The sequence below is a fragment of the Siphateles boraxobius genome, unplaced genomic scaffold, assembly GCF_051911475.1.
Source record: "Siphateles boraxobius isolate OS27281-9 unplaced genomic scaffold, OSU_SipBor_1 7, whole genome shotgun sequence".
NCBI lineage: Eukaryota > Metazoa > Chordata > Actinopteri > Cypriniformes > Leuciscidae > Siphateles > Siphateles boraxobius.
The window spans coordinates 27638915-27657973 of NW_027509197.1; the positions used below are offsets into that span (position 1 = coordinate 27638915).

At 36.4% G+C, this 19059-nt stretch overlaps 1 protein-coding gene across 3 annotated transcripts; it reads left to right on the forward strand.

Annotated features, from left to right (window-relative positions):
- Positions 1–9994: 9994 nt before the first annotated feature.
- Positions 9995–18856, forward strand: jam2b (junctional adhesion molecule 2b). Of its 3 annotated transcripts, none has more exons than XM_077215490.1 (10): positions 9995–10128; positions 13431–13496; positions 13588–13698; positions 14200–14349; positions 14617–14804; positions 14983–15091; positions 17153–17269; positions 17382–17409; positions 17504–17537; positions 17657–18856. In XM_077215490.1, the coding sequence occupies exons 1-10, from the start codon at positions 10077–10079 to the stop codon at positions 17693–17695; spliced, it is 894 nt and encodes a 297-aa protein (XP_077071605.1). In that variant the 5' UTR covers positions 9995–10076; the 3' UTR covers positions 17696–18856. The 3 variants fall into 3 exon arrangements, with proteins under 3 accessions (XP_077071605.1, XP_077071606.1, XP_077071607.1); XM_077215491.1 differs by having other exon boundaries at positions 17385–17409; XM_077215492.1 differs by having other exon boundaries at positions 17385–17409; positions 17507–17537; positions 17657–17821.
- Positions 18857–19059: the final 203 nt, after the last annotated feature.

Sequence of the window (19059 nt, forward strand, 5' to 3'; positions counted from 1 at the left end):
TGTCCCTGGGTCCAGCACATATGCGATAGGTTCATCCTGCATCAGAGGACCTTGTTCTTCTTCAATCAGATCATCTTCGTCTATCACAGGTTCCTCCATTATCACTGACATCTCTTGTTCTTCCATTGTCCCTGGGTCCAGCACATCTGCAACAGGTTCATCCTGCATTAGAGGACCTTGTTCTGCTTCAGTCAGATCATCTTCATCTATCACAGGTTCCTCCACTCTCACTGATTCCTTTTCTGTTCCTCTGTGTTCCTCTGTTGTCTTTGGCTCCAGCACTTCTGCAGCAGGTTCATTCTGCATTAGAGGACCTTGTTCTGCTTCAGTCAGATCATCTTCATCTATCACAGGTTCCTCCACTCTCACTGACTCATTTTCTGTTCCTCTGTGTTCCTCTGTTGTCTCTGGCTCCAGCACATCTGCAGCAGGTTCATTCTGCATTAGAGGACCTTGTTCTGCTTCAGTCAGATCATCTTCATCTATCACAGGTTCCTCCACTCTCACTGACTCCTTTTCTGTTCCTCTGTGTTCCTCTGTTGTCTCTGGCTCCAGCACATCTGCAACAGGTTCATCCTGCTTCAAAGGACCTTGTTCTGCTTCTGTGTGCTGTACTATTGGTTCTTTTTTAACCACTGACAAAACATCCTCCTTGACCACATGATCAAAAGGCAAATCTCTAAATGGCAGCGTTTTATCCTGAACTGGTAGACTGGCGGAAGCTAACAGGGATGTGATGAGAAAGTAATAATGTTAATTAACCTAGCAATTAAATATAGTTATTCACCTCTTTTAGGATTCATTTAACATTTAGCTAGTTAGATATTCTAAGCTGTCAGCAATAATGACTACTTCAACAACAACAACACAAATCTAAACACAGTGTTTACCGAAAATAGGACAAACGATTAATTATTAAACTACCACAGGTAATATTAACTGTATAGTTGAATGATGGTGTAACTGGAGCACAAATCATACCTGTTAAGGTGAGAACCAGAAAAAGTAATTTTCTCATCTTGCCAAAAATCTTCAAAGAGTTGCTTTCTGAAAGAGATGATGTAATAAACGAATGTAAACCAACGAGTTATTTTAGTTTTCACTTAATAAAGTAAGACTATAATTCCTAAAATTATTATTCATTTAACAGGATTCCGCTAAACTGAGAGAAACATTATTATGTGAACTGCTTTAATTAAAGGTACACTATGTAACTTTTGGCCCTCTAGTGGTGAAAAAACAAAACTGAACATTGTTTTGTTGTGCTTCGGCTCTGCGACTGTGCGGATGAATATGGTTCTTCTTTTAAAACTAAAGAGAGAGAGATTATCAGATTATCCTACTACACTGTAACTGGTTTCCGTAATTTGAACAGTATTTTACTGTAATATGTACTGTAAGATACTGTAAAATGTTTATACAGTATGTTACTGTAAACAGCAAAGGATTATGGGAAAATATATGGTCACTACTGTAATTCTTCTCTACTGTAAATCAATTTACAGTAGTAAACTTGCCCGCGAAAAACTGACCAATGGCAAGAGAGATTTCTTTTGAATTTTTTTGACTGTATGGTTGAAGTGGCAGTTAATGTGGACAAAAGATGTACCGGAAACTCCAAAAAGGTTAGTATATTATTTCTATTGTATGTAAAACAAACATTTGCAAATGTTGTCATTTATGTTAACAGCAAACTAACATGATTTGACTTTTTGTTTTCGTCGCAATGGTTTTTGGTGCCTTTTTTTCCTGACTGTCGGCCGGATATCCGTCACGGTGATAATATTAACTGGTAAGTAACGTTAAGCTAAGTTATCCGAAATATTCTTTTAGTAAAACGATAACAATAACGTTTGTGTATTCCTCTGCCTCTTTAACGTAAGCTCGCCAGGCGAAGTCGTCGGTTAGTAATGTTAACCGCAACGAACTAACGTTAACGTGTCATGAAATACTGAGGTAAAGTGAGATAGACGAAACCCTTGTTTAAGTGAGGTTTTTTAAACAATATTTTCAAGTATATGCTTTGATTTATTTTCAGGTTTGTGATATCTGTATAATGTCTGCAGTCTGCAATGATGGAGGTGTGTTGGAGCCTTTTCATTGCCGTCTTAACGGTGATAACATCAACAGGTAGGTTAACTTCACCTAAATAAGCTGAAGCATATACTTGAAAATATTGTTTAAAAAAACTCACTTAAACAAGGGTTTCGTCTATCTCACTTTACCTCAGTATTTCACGACACGTTAACGTTAGTTCGTTGCGGTTAACATTACTAACAGACGACTTCGCCTGGCGAGCTTACGTTAAGGAGTCAGAGGAATACTGAGGTAAAGTGAGATAGACGAACCCCTTGTTTAAGTGAGTTTTTTTTAAACAATATTTTCAAGTATATGCTTTGATTTATTTTCAGGTTTGTGATATCTGTATAATGTCTGCAGTCTGCAACGATGGAGGTGTGTTGGAGCCTTTTCATTGCCGTCTTAACGGTGATAACATCAACAGGTAGGTTAACTTCACCTAAATAAGCCGAAGTAAACTTATTAAACAGAGAAAAATAATAACTTTTGTATGTTCCGTCCCCTATTTATCACAATTTAGCTAGTTAGGCAGATGTAACAACGTGCACAGTGAGCTAACGTGAAAAAACAAGTTAAAGGAATATTGCACCTCAAAAATAAATTCTGTCATAATTACTTGCCGACAAGTTGTTCTAAACCTGCATGAAGTTTTTTTCTGAACATAAAAAGAAGATGTTTTGAAGAATGTTGGTAATGGAACAGTTTGACTTCTATAATAATAAAAAAATACTATGGATGTCAATGGGGACCAGAAACTGTTTGGTTACTCATGTTTTTTTTTTAATATCTTCTTTTGTATACAGCACAAGAAATAAATTAATACAGGTTGTGAACAAGTTGAGGCTGAGAATACATAATTTTCATTTTTTAAGTAAACTAACCCTTTCAGCGACACCATTGTTAATTACATCTTTTGTTTTATTTTCAAGTTTGTGGTCTGAATCATGTCTGCAATGTCGGAGGTGTGTTTTGGAGTCTTGTGATTGCCGTCGTAATGGTGATGTCATCTACAGGTGAGTAAGATGACATCAACTAAATTAGCTGAAGTATGTGTTAGTTAAGCAGGCAAACATAATATAATGTAACTGCCGATGAAACCAACGGAAGGGGAGAAAACGGGTTTACCAGGCAGCAGAGTTAAAGTGCTTTTAAATAATCGTCCATCAGTTTCTGTTCTTTATTTTGAATTTGCAGAAGCCATTCCCTCCGGACTGTACATTACTGCTGACGCTCTCCACTAAAACACAGAGGTTGACATTTGAGGAGGAGGAGGAAAGGGTTAGCAATATACCATTATCAATATAGCAAAATTTTGCTAACTAATATTTTAAATGTTGTTTCATTTATTAAAAACTATAAACACCATACAACATCATATCTTACATCATCTTTACCCCTCATGTCGTTGTTGTTAGTAACAAGTTCTGTTATTGTATTTTATTTCTGTGAACTATAATATCACTAAAAGGCTGCTGTGACTTTGTCTGTTTCAGGAGAGTCTGTTCTCTAAGCAAAAACATGGATGCTGACTATGAAGGGCAGAATCATCATCCAGCTAACAGACTCTGGTTCAGCATTAGCTGTCCATTTTGTCGAATGCAGAATTAGGTAACCCAAAATATATATATTTTTTACATTACATTTACATTCATGCATTTGGCAGACACTTTTATCCAAAGCAACTTACATTGTATTTAAGTTTGAAGGAACACGCTACCGTTTTTTGAAATAGGGGTTTTTCACTGTCTCCCCTATATTTAGATAAGTGGGCAAACGCATTTTTGTCTCAGTGCATGCATTGTCTTATGGTGCGTTCACACCAAACGTGAATAGAACATCCAAGTGAGCCTTAGTGTTATTTATCAGTGGAGACAGTTTTCAAAAAATGTCATCTAGTCGTTCAAGTTGCATAGTTCGCCGGTGCTAGGCTAGTGCGAGTCAACGGTATCTTCTAGCCTGCCATTAAAAACAGTTTTACCCACTCCACAGTACACCAAAAGCAAATAAATTATAACGCCAGACTGTCGATGTAAATGTCTGTTGAGAGAATAATGTTAGAAATCAAATTACCCTTTCATCGCATTGCAATAGTTATACTTTGTTCCCTGTATTTATTAGCACAGTCTACAGCAGCGGCGGAGTGATATTAAGTTACCTAGGCAACCGAGCACGCCGGTCCACTATTTACCTGCCGCTGACACTAATCACTACAGAAGCTGTTCTGTGTTTACTTTTCGGCGCAGTACTACTAACCGGAGCAAAGTAAAATTCCGCCGCTGCTGAGAAACTAGTTCCTGTAAATGTAATGAGATCATTGAGATGCAAGAGTAGTTTGATTTCTAACATTATTCTCTCAACAGACATTTACATCGACAGTCTGGCGTTATAATTTATTTGCTTTTAGTGTACTGTGGAGTGGGTAAAACTGTTTTTAATGGCAGGCTAGCAGATACCTTTGACTCGCGCTAGCCTAGCACTGGCGAACTATGCAACTTGAACGACTGGATGAAATTTTTCGAAAACTGTCTCCACTGATAAATAACACTAAGGCTCACTTGGAAATGAGCCCCGATGTCCAAAATTCCGAACCACCCCTTTAAGTCAATGTAAAGACGCAATTACGCACGTCTAGAAGTCAATCAACATCAGCCATCTTGCAAACAGACAACCGTCTAGCACTTGCCCCTCCCACAAAAAGCGGATTTCGCCTCGGACGCGCGTCAATTTCGCTTCAAACACTTGCTTTTTACGCTTGTCAATTTCGCTTTGGATTCAAAATGTTCAAGCGTCCAATTAGATGAGGTAGATGAGAATTTTATGCTCTATTCGCGCTTGGCAGCGCCGCCGGATAGCATGTCCGGATAGCATGTCCTGAGTAAAAGGGACCCCCCCCTTTAGCTTATTCACCGTATCCCCCAGAGTGAGAAAAGTCCATACATACATTTTTCATCTCCGTGTGTGCTGTAACTCTGTCTGACGCACCCACCACTAGCCTACAGTAGCTTAGCCCAGAGACTGGATGTAAATAGCTTCAGCTAGCATACTAATCCCAATAAGTAATAAAATAACACCAACATTTTCCTATTTACATGTTGTGATTTGTATAGTCACAGCGTGTACAAATAAAAAGGTCATATGAGACACAGCCATCTTTTAACCATATAAATACTGGGAAATATATTCTCAGAAGGCAAAGCACTGCTACTTGGGCTGAATGATTACCGCAACTCTGAGCTCCTCACCACGGGGCTTCTCAGGTGCTGCAAGCAAATCACTCTACAGAAGTAGCAGTGCTTCGCCTTCTGAGAATATAGTTCCCAGTATTTTTATGGTTAAAAGATGGCTGTGTCTCATGTGACCTTGTTATTTGCACACACTGTGACTATACAAATCACAATATGTAAATAGGAAAATGCTGCGTTATTTTGTCACTTATTGGGAGCAGTATGCTAGCTGGAGCCGTTTACCTCCAGTATTTGTGCTTAGCTAGGCTAGCGGTGGGTGCGTCAGACAGAGTTACGGAGATGAAAAAGGTATGTATGGACTTATCTAACTCTGGGGGATACGGTGAATAAGCTAAAGTCCCAAAAATGCGTGTTCCTTTAAGACTAGGCGATTTCCTAGGCAGATATTGACTTGGGACTATATTGCGGTGAAGCACAGGTGAAGCACTGCTACTTGGGCGCAGAGATATCACGCAACACCTGAAATCCCCCAACTTCCGTCAACATACCGGCGTGAATATTAGTTAGCTATTTTTCCTACAGTAGACACAGTGAATGGCGATGAATATGGCGGATTTGTGAGAGACGAAGAGGATGACTTCTCAAAAAAGTTGAGGACTGCAGAATGGATCAACGTAGAGAAATCCTCGGTAGCTGAGACACAACTGCGGGTACCTTATCTTGATCTGACACGTTCAGCCTGGTCATCGATGGCAGTACCTTGTCCCACTCGCCACAGCACAGATACTCTATTTCAGTCGGCATAGGCTGGCATATTTCCCCACACTCACACCACCAGTTCGTGTCAGCTCTCATCCTCACGTCCTCAGGCTGTTGAGCGATTGCAACCTCCTCCTCCTGTCGTTCTATTTCCAAAGCATGCAGCTCCTCTTCTGAAAACTCTGGTTCGTAGAGGTATGGTTCTGGATCTTGACTGTCTGAGAAGTCACCCTCTTCGTCTCTCACAAAAACCGCCATGTTTATCGCCATTCACTGTGTCTACTGTAGGAAAAATAGCCAGCTAATATTCACGCCGGTATGTTGACGGAAGTTGGGTGGTTTCAGGTGTTGCGTGATATCTGTGCCCAAGTAGCAGTGCTTCACCTGTGCTTCGTCCCAAGTCAATCTCTGCCTAGGAGATCGCCTAGTCTTAATCTGCATTGCTATTTGTACTTGTTGTGAATACGCAGGCCACAAGAAGTAATTGAGTTTTTTTTAATCGCTTTTACTCACAACATGCTATCCGGCAACAAAGGGTTCCAATTTATTATGCTTAGCTAAGCTAGCGGTGGCACTTCCAGACTAAGACAATGAGACAAAAATGCGTTTGCCCATCTATCTAAATATAGGGGAGACGGTGAAAACCTCCTGTTTCAAAAAATAGGTGGTGTGTTCCTAATATTAAGTTATCCATTCCCTGGAAGTCAAACTCATTGTTTCAGCATTCTTGCATCTTTCTCTGCTGTTTAAGCTACACAGGAATGTATTGTAAAGGAATGAAGCTTAAATTATTTGAATGTGATGGATTATGAGTTAATTATGTACCATCCCTCTAGGTGCATTCAGAATCAGATGTTTTGCTTTTATCAACATAAAAGTACATGCAGCATCAAGTTTGAGAGTTAGGGCAAATTCTGACAATACCCATCTCAAAATTAATGTATTTTTTCCCCCTTTGTGCTTGCAGGTTTATTCTGAGAATTAACCCTGATGGCACCAAACACTAAAGGCACAGAGCAGATGGAAATCTGGAAAGATCCAAAAAAGCATCAGCCTGAACCCCTCAGTGTTTCTCTTCAGAGGGCTTGTCAACTTTGACTGGCAAAATTACTGAAATGTAACAACACAAACTGACCTTTATTGTATTTTATTATTTTAAGGCCTGTTTTGGTTTTCAGTGTGTGAAATAAAATAGTTATAAAATAACATGTACCTTATTGCCATGCTACAGATATAAATGGTCCCCAGGAGATAAGTTCTATGGACTTTGGTGATTGTGCCTTTTTTTTCTTCAGCTATTGAGGTCAAGATTTGTAATTTGTACTTCTAAAAACAAAATGTTCAACGATTAAAAAGAATATTATAAGGACAAATGTTCATGAGTTGTTGTAATTTTTGGGGGTGGGGTAAACATGTAAAAAAAAAACCAAAAAACCCTCAATACTAATACTGTAAATGACAATACGGTAATATTACTGTAAATCCAAATACAGTAAAGGTACAGTATACTGTAAGTGGAAATACAGTAAAGGTACAGTACTGTAAGTGAAAATACAGTAAAGGTACAGTATACTGTAAGTGAAAATACAGTAATAATACTGTAAAACATTTTACAGTAAATTACTGGCATCCAGCTGCCAGTAAGTTACTGTAAAATTTACAGCAATCTCTTTACAGTGTACTCATAAATCATTCACTTATAGGCTATAACCAGTTCAGATGGAAAGGATATCAAGCTGAAGACTTTGTAGCTATAGGCTACCCATTAACAGAGATGGTAACTTCCTTACCTACTTCCTTAAAAATAAATTCCAACACAACTCTACAACAACAACCCATAATGAAATGACCCTTCACCTGTCATTCACTGTATTGCATTAATAAAAAGCCAGTTAATTTAAAGATTTGTTATAAAAAGTATTTTTCCAAAATTAAGTTTTAATAGTATTTTCGTGCAGTGACCGTGGGGGCGTGAAAATGTGTGACGTAGCCATGCGCTCTTACAAGACTCATTCTAGCGTTTAGTTGCTGAAGAGGACACTAGCCTACAAGCCTCAGAAGGACTGAACTTTAGGACACAGTCTAGGATGCAGCCTTCAGTTTGAGAAATACCCAATGTAGCCGGAACAACTTTTCTCCATTTACGGATATGATACACAATTTCCCTTGAAAACCATCCCTCTATAGGTCTAAAATATATTAGGCTCATAATAAATCAAGGGAAGACAAAAACATGTTTTGGAAGAAGGACTGATGATGTATTGACTGATTATTTAAATTTTGTTAATTTTGAACAAAAATGTTACACAGTGTACCTTTAAGTTAACATCACTGAATCAACCAAAATACACCAAGTTACACCAAACACATTTAACGGGTTAGATCAGGATAACATTACAGATTAACACCCTTTGTTTGAAACAAAATCAAATAATTATTTTCAAACAAAATCACTGCAAGAGTATGAAAGAAAGAAAGAAAGAAAGAAAGAAAGAAAGAAAGAAAGAAAGAAAGAAAGAAAGAAAGAAAAATAAAGTTTTTCTTGTACAGGTGGTTTTTCTTACCTGTGTTGATTTTGCTGGTCTGTATTGACTCTTCACTTGTGTTTTTCTCAGTGCTGTGGGATCAAATCAGCGCGTCTTATAAAAGACAATATTTACAACCCTTTTATAACCTTTGTCTTGTCACAAAGTACAATAGCTTTTACCATCACATGCTTCAACACGATTTATAGTTATCTATAACATCTCATTATATTTCATTATTGTTTGCTTTTCTTCAGAGAACCAGATCACTTCCTTAAGAGATATACAAAGTTTAGAGATTGGATGCTTTCTTTCTTTCTTTCTTTCTTTCTTTCTTTCTTTCTTTCTTTCTTTCTTTCTTTCTTTCTTTCTTTCTTTCTTTCTCTCTTTTAAATTTATTTGACCTAGTTTGAGAACAAATCTTTTCCCCCCATGCATAATAACAGTGGAGTGGTGCATGTCGGTTGGGCACATGTGTGTGTGTGTGTGTGGATAACTTGCACATGTGTGGATGACATCAGCACAACAACTGATACTGTGGACAGGTGTTGATGCCATGTCATACTGAGGAAAGGAATACTGTGGATCAAGCAGCTGTCAAAAGTTTCATACCCACAAGAGTGTGAGGACTCAAAATCAACATCCATGAACAATGCATCCCTGTTCCTGAAACCTAAACCCATAGCGGTGCAAAACAACATATTATCTCTCCCATGTTATCTTAATTGCACACGTGTGGATTTTTCAGAATTATGACAGACAAATCAATTGCATTAAGCCAAACATTTCCCTGAAAGGGGAGCTCATAAAACATGAAGCCAAACTTAAGGACTTCAGCACTTGTTTACCATAAAATCACCATTGTAATCACAGTTTCTACTGATAAATCTGTCTCAGGTTTGTGTTCAATAGAAGAAAAAAAAACAATAGAAGAACAACATGAGGGTGAGTAAATTATGACAAAATTCCCCTTTTTGGGTGAGCTACTATCCTTACAAGGACTTGATCTGAAACTTAGAGTTTGCTTTAGTTGTTGTAACCCTATCGTTAAGTTGTGTCAGTCAGCTTGTTTACTTTTGACTAAACCATAATGCAAAACTAAACCAAAGGTTCCAAATTCGATGCAATTTTATATACAAAATTTGATTGTGCATAGCACAAAACTTCATTACAGTAATATGATATTATTGTCATAACTATAAAGTAAGTGAAATTATAGAAAATTTTGGGAAAGTTAGCCTATTGTTTTAATAGGCCTTTTCATTGTTACTTTTACAGAAGTAACAATATCTATATTTTGAAACTGTGGTTACCATTGCCTATAAAAAAATATGATAAGAAAGATCATAAGAAATAAGATTTTTCATGTTGTAAATATGTCGCTCATGCAGAGCAACGACACAACAAATGTCTCAGAGCATCTGCGGCGTGCTCGCGCAGCGTTCTGACGAGAGCGCGCAAACCATCTTGAAGAACTTCCGAAGAGCGAGAAACACATCAGACTCTCCACGCGCCGGACAATCTGAAGATGAGCACAACACACATACTAACCTTTCCCGCTCTTCTCATGCTGCTCCACAGTAAGTAGGCTTATATTGATTATGCGTGTATTTTTCATTATCCGATGCTCTGTATGAGTTGTTTCGTGTTCCTGACGCTTTAAAAGAAATACTTTTCTAACTGAAAAGGTGGGAATTCGTGAGTTGTAAAACACAGATCCTAACTTTCATTAATCTACATTTACCCCTGTTAATAATGATATAACAGTTAGACTATTTTTTTTAAACACATTAAATTATTTTTAGTGTTAGCCTTGCGAATAGAATTGGCTGCTACACTGAATATAAAAACATTTACATGCTTAAAAGTTATTACAAATATTACAAATAATATAAAGAATAATTTTATGTATTAACCATTATTATTTATTTTATTTTTAATTTAATTAATGTTTTATTTGATTTGTGTCAACATGAATGATTGTGTGTGTGTGTGTGTGTGTGTGTGTGTGTGTGTGTGTGTGTGTGTGTGTGTGTGTGTGTGTGTGTGTGTGTGTGTTTAGGTAAACAGGTTATGTAGACAAAATGTCCCCACAAATGTGGCAATGTCCAAAATCCTTGACCTTGTGGGGACATCTTTTTGGTCCCCATGAGGAAAACAGCTTATAAATCATACAAAGGGATGTTTTTGAAAATCTAAACATGCAGAACGTTTTCTGTGATGGGCAAGTTTAGGGGATAGAAAATACAATTTGTACAGTATAAAAATCATTACGCCTATAAAATAAAAATCATTATGTCTATGGAATGTCCCCATAAAACATGAAAACCCATCATGTGTGTGTGTGTGTGTGTGTGTGTGTGTATACAGGTTTATATTACATTGTGGGGACCGAAAGTCCCCACAAGGATAGCAAAACCTGAAATCAGCCAGTGGTCTCCCAAGGGAAATGGATTAATAAACAAACTAAATCATATTTTTTGAAAATGTAAAAATGCAGCAAGTTTACTTGATCGGTTGGTTTAGTGAAGATACAAGAAGATACAATTTGTACTGTATAAAAATCATTGCACTTACAGTATGGAGAGAGCGGAACAGAGTTTTGTGAGTGTGTGTGTGTGCTTTTTCAAAGAGAGATGGATGCTTTGAGGGTCTGGATAGAATGGGTGGGGGTCTTGTAAGACACTGTGTTTGCTCAAACTTCTTAAACAGCATTTGAACACATGAGATCCTGAAAGTGATAAATGTCTGTGAAGAAGCTGTCCAGATCTGAACTACAGTCTGATGTGGCAGGGACCCTTTCATGTCGCTGATGCCCCTTGCCTGACTCCTTGTGTATTGGTCATTATCATTAAGATTATGGTTACCCACCATGAGAAATGCTTGCTCCCACCCAGTCTACAGAGATCTACATATATGTTTTAGAAATAATGTAACAATTTACTTTTTCCATAAATGTTAAAAGAGTGATAAATGTAGCTATAAAATGTTAAGTTAACTTTCATAACATTGATTGGCTTTATTCTGAGACCTTTCAGATCTCATGCCACTGAGTGCTAGTTAAGGTTGTAAAATACCCTGTGGGGTGGTCTGTGATTCGAACTCCAGTCCTCTTCCAGCTGAAGTGGTTTTAAGTTACAGCAGCACAGTACATCTTTGTGTCTCCGGGTAAAAAGACCCTCCACACCTTTTCTCTCTCGTCTCGTCACATATGAAACTCCGTTCTTTTCTACAGGGCTATAGAAAGGGAGCTACACGGATAAAAGGAAAGTATTTCCCCTCACTTTCCCCAGAAGTGCATGTTTTTCAGTTGGTGTGGAGGTTATCAGGCCTGGTTTGTACTGCTACCCCCCACAGCCAGACTGTGTCAGAAGAACATCCATCCATTACGTAAATTCCTACACATCCCTGTTCCTGGCACCACCACAGCTGCAGGGCAGGGAGTGAGTGTTAGTGAGGTTTCACAATTGAGGAAAAACTTCAATGTGTTTTAACTTCTCTTCTCTCTATCCCGTATTTATAGTATTGCTCAGGGGCATAATATAGATAACTTGTAACACTTTCCTAATTAATACCATTAATCCATTACTTAACAGTTAAAAACTAACTTTAACAATGAGCAATACATTTGTTACAGTATATATTAATCTTTGTTAATACGTTAATAACTTTACATTGTTAGTTCATGTTAGCTCAGGTCCATTAAGTATTATTAAAAGATACAACCTTTGTTGTTAATAATGTATTAGTTAATGATGTTTACAATAACTATTATTATTAATAAATGCTTTAGAAGTACTTTCAATAGTTTGTAATATCCACAATATAATTCATTTTCTTAACTATTGTAGTTAACTAAAGTTTAGAACCTCATTGTAAAGTATAATCTATTATACACTCTTGATTAAAGAAATATAATTTAAAGGAATGTCTGTGATTACACGGTAAAAAAAATGTTTGTAAATTTTACAGAAAAAAACCCGGGAAACTGTGGTTGCCAGATCTACTATTAAAAATGCAGAAGCAACAATTTAAGTTTTACACTTTACCTTTAACTGAAGTAATGTTAATATACCAAATAAAATCTGCCTTTTACCTTAATAGTATACCGACAACTGCCTTAAAGACACAGATGGTGAAGAGAAAACTAAGAAGAAACAGTTATTTCAATGAATAACTATCAAATAAGAGCTGTGAACACTGAGAATTCTGTAAATGTCAATTTATGTTTGTTTTTCTCACAGTTATGACTCACTTCCAAAAACTGTACATTGTATTTTACTGTAAAATTACATGAAATGTCCCATTAGATCTTTTTCAATTTTTCACCGTATAGTCGGCTAAGGTAACATACCGTTAAACAATGAACAGCTTTTTACTGTAGCATTTTAGTATTTTACTGTCAAAATTAGGATTTTTTAACCGTGTAAATTAAGCTATATCATCAGTGCATCACTCTTAAAAATAAAGGTTGCAAAGGTTTTTCTTTTTTTCACTGCAATGCCATATAAGAACTATGTTTGGTTCCCCAGAGAAACTTCAGTTTCTGATCAGTGATCAGTTCTTAAAAGAACCATTTTTATCTTAGTGTGAAGAACATTTTATAATCTAAATAACCTTTTCCCATTATAAAGAACAGAAAGGAAAGTTTTAATGGATTTTAAAGGTTGTTCATGAAAACCATTAATGCCAATAAAGAACCTCAATTCATCCTCAGTAAAAAACTAAAACTTTATGGGGAAAACAAATAATAATTCTCATAGTCTTTCATTGTAGGTGGATTTTATTTTTCTACAAACTAAGTAGAAGTTGCTATTATAAAAATGCTGTGGGAGTGTGTTACAACATTCATGTGTTTGTTTGTATCTTTTCTATCCTCCAGTTCCTAGCTCAGATCCTGTTACTGTGACGACAAGCAGAGCAAATGTGGAAGTACATGAAAACACAAGTGAGTTCTTTAGTCTTCATATAATCAGCTGGACGTGTTTAAAAGCTTTCAGGCCATATTGATTTGACACTTTTATCTGTTCTTTCCAAAGATGCTATCCTTTCCTGTGAGTTCAGGACAGAGAAAGAAACAAACCCACGTGTTGAATGGAAGAAGAGAGGCAAAGAGGTTTCATATGTTTATTTTGATGGCGATTTTACAGGTTTGTTGTTGTTTAGCCCATTCCAATTTTTAAACAGTCCCTTGTCTCTCTTACTTGTATATAGCTTTAGTTAAGATATTTTGTGAAAACTTTTAAAAGGAAAAGTGTGTCATTCACACCACTTGTGGCACCAAATGACATTCTGTTTGGTGCGGTCACATCTGCAAAATTTCTGTGAAATTATACAAGCAGAAAGGTTCATTGTCAGTAGTGTAATTATGATGTATGAAGCTTACACAGAAGTCACTTTAAAACCAAGCAGCTTTTTTTCGGTCGATGCTGAACCCATTGCAAAATCTGTGTCGGGAAATCTTTCACCCTCATGTGAAACTTCTGATCGCACAGATTCCTTTTGAAATTACTAGATTTCGGCCACGAAACTCTGCCAAGCAATTGTAAATGTGACTGCACCTTAACAATGTGTTTCAGTGAACAGTACTTTCATTCACATACAGTATGTTTTTTCTTCAAAATGTTCTGATTTACTCTCACCATTACCAGGTACATTTAAGAGCCGTGCGTCCATTGACGGGGCAACAATGACCCTCCGTGGTGTCACACAGAAAGACTCGGGAGTGTATCATTGCGAAGTCACAGCCCGCCAAGACAAAATCAAGCTGGGGGAGGTCACCGTCACCCTCATTGTGCTTGGTGGGAATGAAAAACAATTATTTTCATTATTTACATGTGCAGTGCAGATGTACATGATACACTCTTAAAAATAAAGGTTCCAAAAAAAAAAAAAAAAACCATTTCACAGCGATGCCATAAGAACCATTTTTGGTTCCCCAAATAACCTTTCAATAAACATTTTTTCTAAGTCTCAATAACCTTTATTTTTAAGAGTGTATTCATAACTCCTTGTCTTAAACATAACCTTTCTGTCAGTGAGCAGTATGATCTGTCTTACATGGACAGTGCCGCCACATGCGCCATCATGTGAGGTTCCAGAAACAGTCATGAAAGGTTTTTCTGCGGAGCTCCACTGTAAAGACAAACTCAGCGTTCCTGCTGCCACCTACAGCTGGTACAAAGACAACAAACCACTTAACACTGGCAAGCTCGCTGAAATCAACTACACCCTGGACCCCAAATCAGGGACTCTGGTTAGTGTAGTGCTATAATCTCTTTCCATCACATGGGTAAACATTTTGATAAAAACATTGAACTTCCTGTAGCCTTTTCCCTTTGACTGCTAACAAATGCTGCTTATGATTTGGCTTTGTTGCATTTATGGCATATGTGATTTATATACACTGTTTCTTTTCCTTTGCTTTTGAACAGAAATTCAAGATGGTATCAAAATCTGATGAGGGTCAGTATCGATGTGAGGCATCCAATGGAGTGGGGGCACCCAAAAGCTGTGCAGGCCGGCATATGAAGATAACTGAATGTAAGTTAATTACAAATTGGTCATTTAAAGAAATCAATTATACTTAAATGAAAATGTACAAAGAGGGCATTTAGATCAAAGTCTTAAAGGTACAGTGGCAAAAAAAAAAAACAACTCATGTTCTATTGATGTTGACTATATTATTTTCGTTTGGGCCTAATGAAAAAAACCTATATCAAAATGTATTTAAAATACATTTATTTCATACTAAGTATAGTACAAATTTACATATTTACTGACATTGCCTGGAGACTTTTTGATATAAATATTATAAGTATACTTTATTTGGAGTACTTCTTTATTGCACATTGCACATTTCTACACATTAGTTACACATTAGTAAGGAAAGTATGGTCACTGTATAATATCAGTCTTTAAATGCAGGATACTTTAAATGTACCTAAAGTATATTTGCAAAAGTTTGCACAATCTATAGGACAATCAAATATACTTAAGTATATCTTTAGTTGGACCTCAGCACTATTTCTGGATAACTAAAGAGCATTAAGTACAAAATTAGTTGTTCCAATTTAGCAGACTTTAAGTACATCAATTCAGTATGCCAACAGTACAATTGCAGGGTATTTATATTAAGTGCATAAATATGTAAATGTATTTGTAGTATGCTAATTACATTTTGGTATATTAATTTTTCACTAGGGAACCCCCAAAAATATTAATAGTAATTTCAAAATTAACTTCCCGTTTTCTCTTAAAGGTCCTCTGTGCTAATTCAAACCCTAAATTCCCTTCTGTATTACCACAAACTAAATAGAAATGTGACTGGCACCTACACAACCGTTCAAAAGTTTGAGGTCAGTAAGACATTTTTTGGAAAGAAATTAAGACTTTTATTCAACAAGTTCAAGTTTTATTCAAAAGTGACAGTATAGACATTTATAATGTTGCAAAAGATTGCTGTTTCAAATAAATTGTGTTCTTTTGAACTTTCTATTTATCAAAGAATCCTGCCAACAATGTATCACAAAACTGTTTTGAACATTGGTAAAAAGAAATGTTTCTTGAGCAACAAATAAGCATATTGAAATATTGGAGGTTGGAGTAATGGCTGCTGACAATTCAGCTTTCCCATCACAAGGATAAATTACATTTCAAATATGAAATGTAATATATAATATTTCACAATATTACGTATTTTAAAAAATTTTTAATAGTGGAGTTTGGGATAATTTTGACCCCAGCAAAAACATATTGTAGTGTAGGGGAGAGTGGGGCAAAACAACACTTTTTTTATGACTTTCTCAGTTTGTATAAATCCACTTGGGATTCAGAGAATACATTCTTCCCAGATTAATTTCACACGTCTAGTACAATTATCTGAATTTGTTACATTAATACGGTGTATCCTTTTTACTTGATGTAACCCAAAAGAATGGAAGTAAAATGTGACAACATGCCCCATAGTACATTGTAACATGTGAGGGGCACCTTGTAACATGACCATATGCCAGATTAAAATATTATCTCATCTAATCAAAAAAATATACAAGACGAGCTAAAACATTTTGCCAATGAAGTACAATTATTAACTTTTTCATATAAAATATCTTTATTCACCCTTTTCTCATGGTTTCTCAATAGAATTCATAGAAGTATTGAATATATAATAGCATAGTTCTTCTAATAGAGGCACATTGTAACGCAGTGTTAAAACGTTCCCCATCTGCAGAACTGAGATTTAAACCCGGCTAGTGTCTTCTGCTAGTTATATCAACATTAAACAACTATCTCAACCATTAAATAACTGTGAAATAATTGGCGATTAAAATAATATCAGATTTGTTTCATTTTAAATAAACACAAAAAATAGAGATGAAACATTACCTTCAGTAAGAAATTTACTGTTGCTATGGTTAAGTAAAGGTTCAGGGATATCTTCCAAAGATTTTTTAATTTTGGCGCAATTTTTTCTTAAGTTAAAGTTTTGTCATGCTGGCATGTGTGGAAAGCCCTGGGTTAGTTTGTGCCCCTCTCACCTCTAATATGGATAAAAAGTGCATATGACCCCTTTGCATATCTGTTTGACATGCTCTGTTGCAGTTGAGCTCAACATGACAATAGTTATAGCATTAGAAGTGGGAGCGTTCCTGTTGCTTCTCTCGTGCTGTGTGTCCATCTGTGTGTGCTGCAGACGAGGGTGCTGTCGACGCTGCCGCAGTGAGTGATACTTTCAAAACAGTATATGAGCTGTTGGGGAACTTACTATACCTGTTTATGAACCGAAATGTGTCTTGTCTTCATCTACTAACATAAGTCTTGCATTTACCAGAAGAAAGTAAAGGAGAGACAATACAAAGGTAAGTCTTTTGCAGTACTTTTTAATGCACTCTAATAAGAATAAAACATAACAGACCATTTGAAACAAAGTGGTTATTTCTCTTCACTTTTCAGCAGAACAAAGACCAGCTGTAACCCTCCAACAGATGTAAGTCTTTAAGTTTCCTATTTATAACTTAATAGTCAAATGGCACAGTAATGACACTGTATATGCTCCTGTTTAAAATAATGGCTTATCATCATCAGAATGTTCACCTCTCTCCTCAGCCGAGACACTACAAACATACACAATCCTTTGTGCTTTGAAGAGTGTGCACATTTTGGACAGCACCATGCTGACTTCAAAGGCCAGTGAATGAAATATTACATCAAATACACCTCTATATCTCTGCTTTGTTCGACTGGGCCATGAGAGCAGAAACACGCCCCCTGGTGGTGAGATCTGATTACAGCTGAACAATCCACAAAAGTCCTAAAGTTAATCTCTGCTGTTACTCTTCTACTACTGTAAAAAGCTTTTGGATACTGTGTATTATTGTGATATTATTTTGGCTTTGGACAACCTAGTCTTTATAGATACTGTACAACTGTTGCACTATTTTATGCCAGATTTGTCCAATGCAGGTAACAGGTAATGGTTTAAATCACCAAGCCACTGAGCATAAAGGCCCAACTACAGATGTGATGGTCCACTTGATTTGAGCAGAAACAAGCTTGATTTGTCTCAATATGTCTCTAAAGTCTATTAATACATCATACAATCAATGTTCAGTAGAATTTGAATCAGTTACCTTGCCTTGTTTTTTTTTTCATGTTTCAATAGGTGTCATCAGTTGTCTGATGATAGGTATTTCTCAATGAGAGAGAGGGAGAGAACATTTACTGTCATGTCATTCAAAATCCTGTATGACTTTTTTTTTCTGTTAATCAAAAAAGAAGATAAACTGGCTTTCACTGTACAGACAAACAACCAAGCCATTTCTCAGAATATCGTTTTTTTTTTTTTTTTTTTACATTCCACACAAGAAACAAAGTCAAATTGGCTTGGAACAATAAAACTGAGGCTAACTTACACGATGACAGAATTTTCTCTTTTTTAGGGTGAACTATTTGTAGCGTTCAGAACAGAAGCAGTTTTAACCAATCGAACACTTTTCACTAGACATGCGCATAGCGATAACCAAACAATCCACCATAGACAACACTATACTATCCCTTTAACATCTAGACAGAGTTAAACAATGTGTTTGAGCTTATTTAACTGTTTGGTTTAGCTGATTTGTGGCTCAAATGAACCAATAATGTCACCAAAAACTAATGTTTTTTGGTCTTTTGTTACATTATCTGTAATGTAAAAGGAAGCAAATGCAAAATTCAGACTTCACTGCAATATCTATTCCTCTTTTAACAAAGAAAAAATGACTTTAGCATACAATTTCACTGTTAAATAAAGAAATGCACAAATCAGTTTTTCCAAGTTGTTTATTTAATCATTGGTTTCAAGACATCGATAAAAGTCACACCCAAAATCAGTTTTATACAACAGGGTCAGAATTTCTTTGCTGGGAACATTTACTTGAAGTGTCACAGGGCTCTAACGTCAGTATCAATCAGCTTGTGAAAAATTCAAAGCACTTATGATATAATGTGCTTTATTTGCCAAATATGCA

What these genes read in the sequence shown, in the direction of transcription:
- jam2b (XM_077215490.1), top strand. Translation starts at nt 10,077, where the DNA reads ATGAGCACAACACACATACTAACCTTTCCCGCTCTTCTCATGCTGCTC. An exon ending in GGAAGTACATGAAAACACAA is followed by an intron (nt 13,497 to 13,587) that starts GTGAGTTCTTTA and finishes TTCTTTCCAAAG; the next exon opens with ATGCTATCCTTTCCTGTGAG. An exon ending in TTTTGATGGCGATTTTACAG is followed by an intron (nt 13,699 to 14,199) that starts GTTTGTTGTTGT and finishes CACCATTACCAG; the next exon opens with GTACATTTAAGAGCCGTGCG.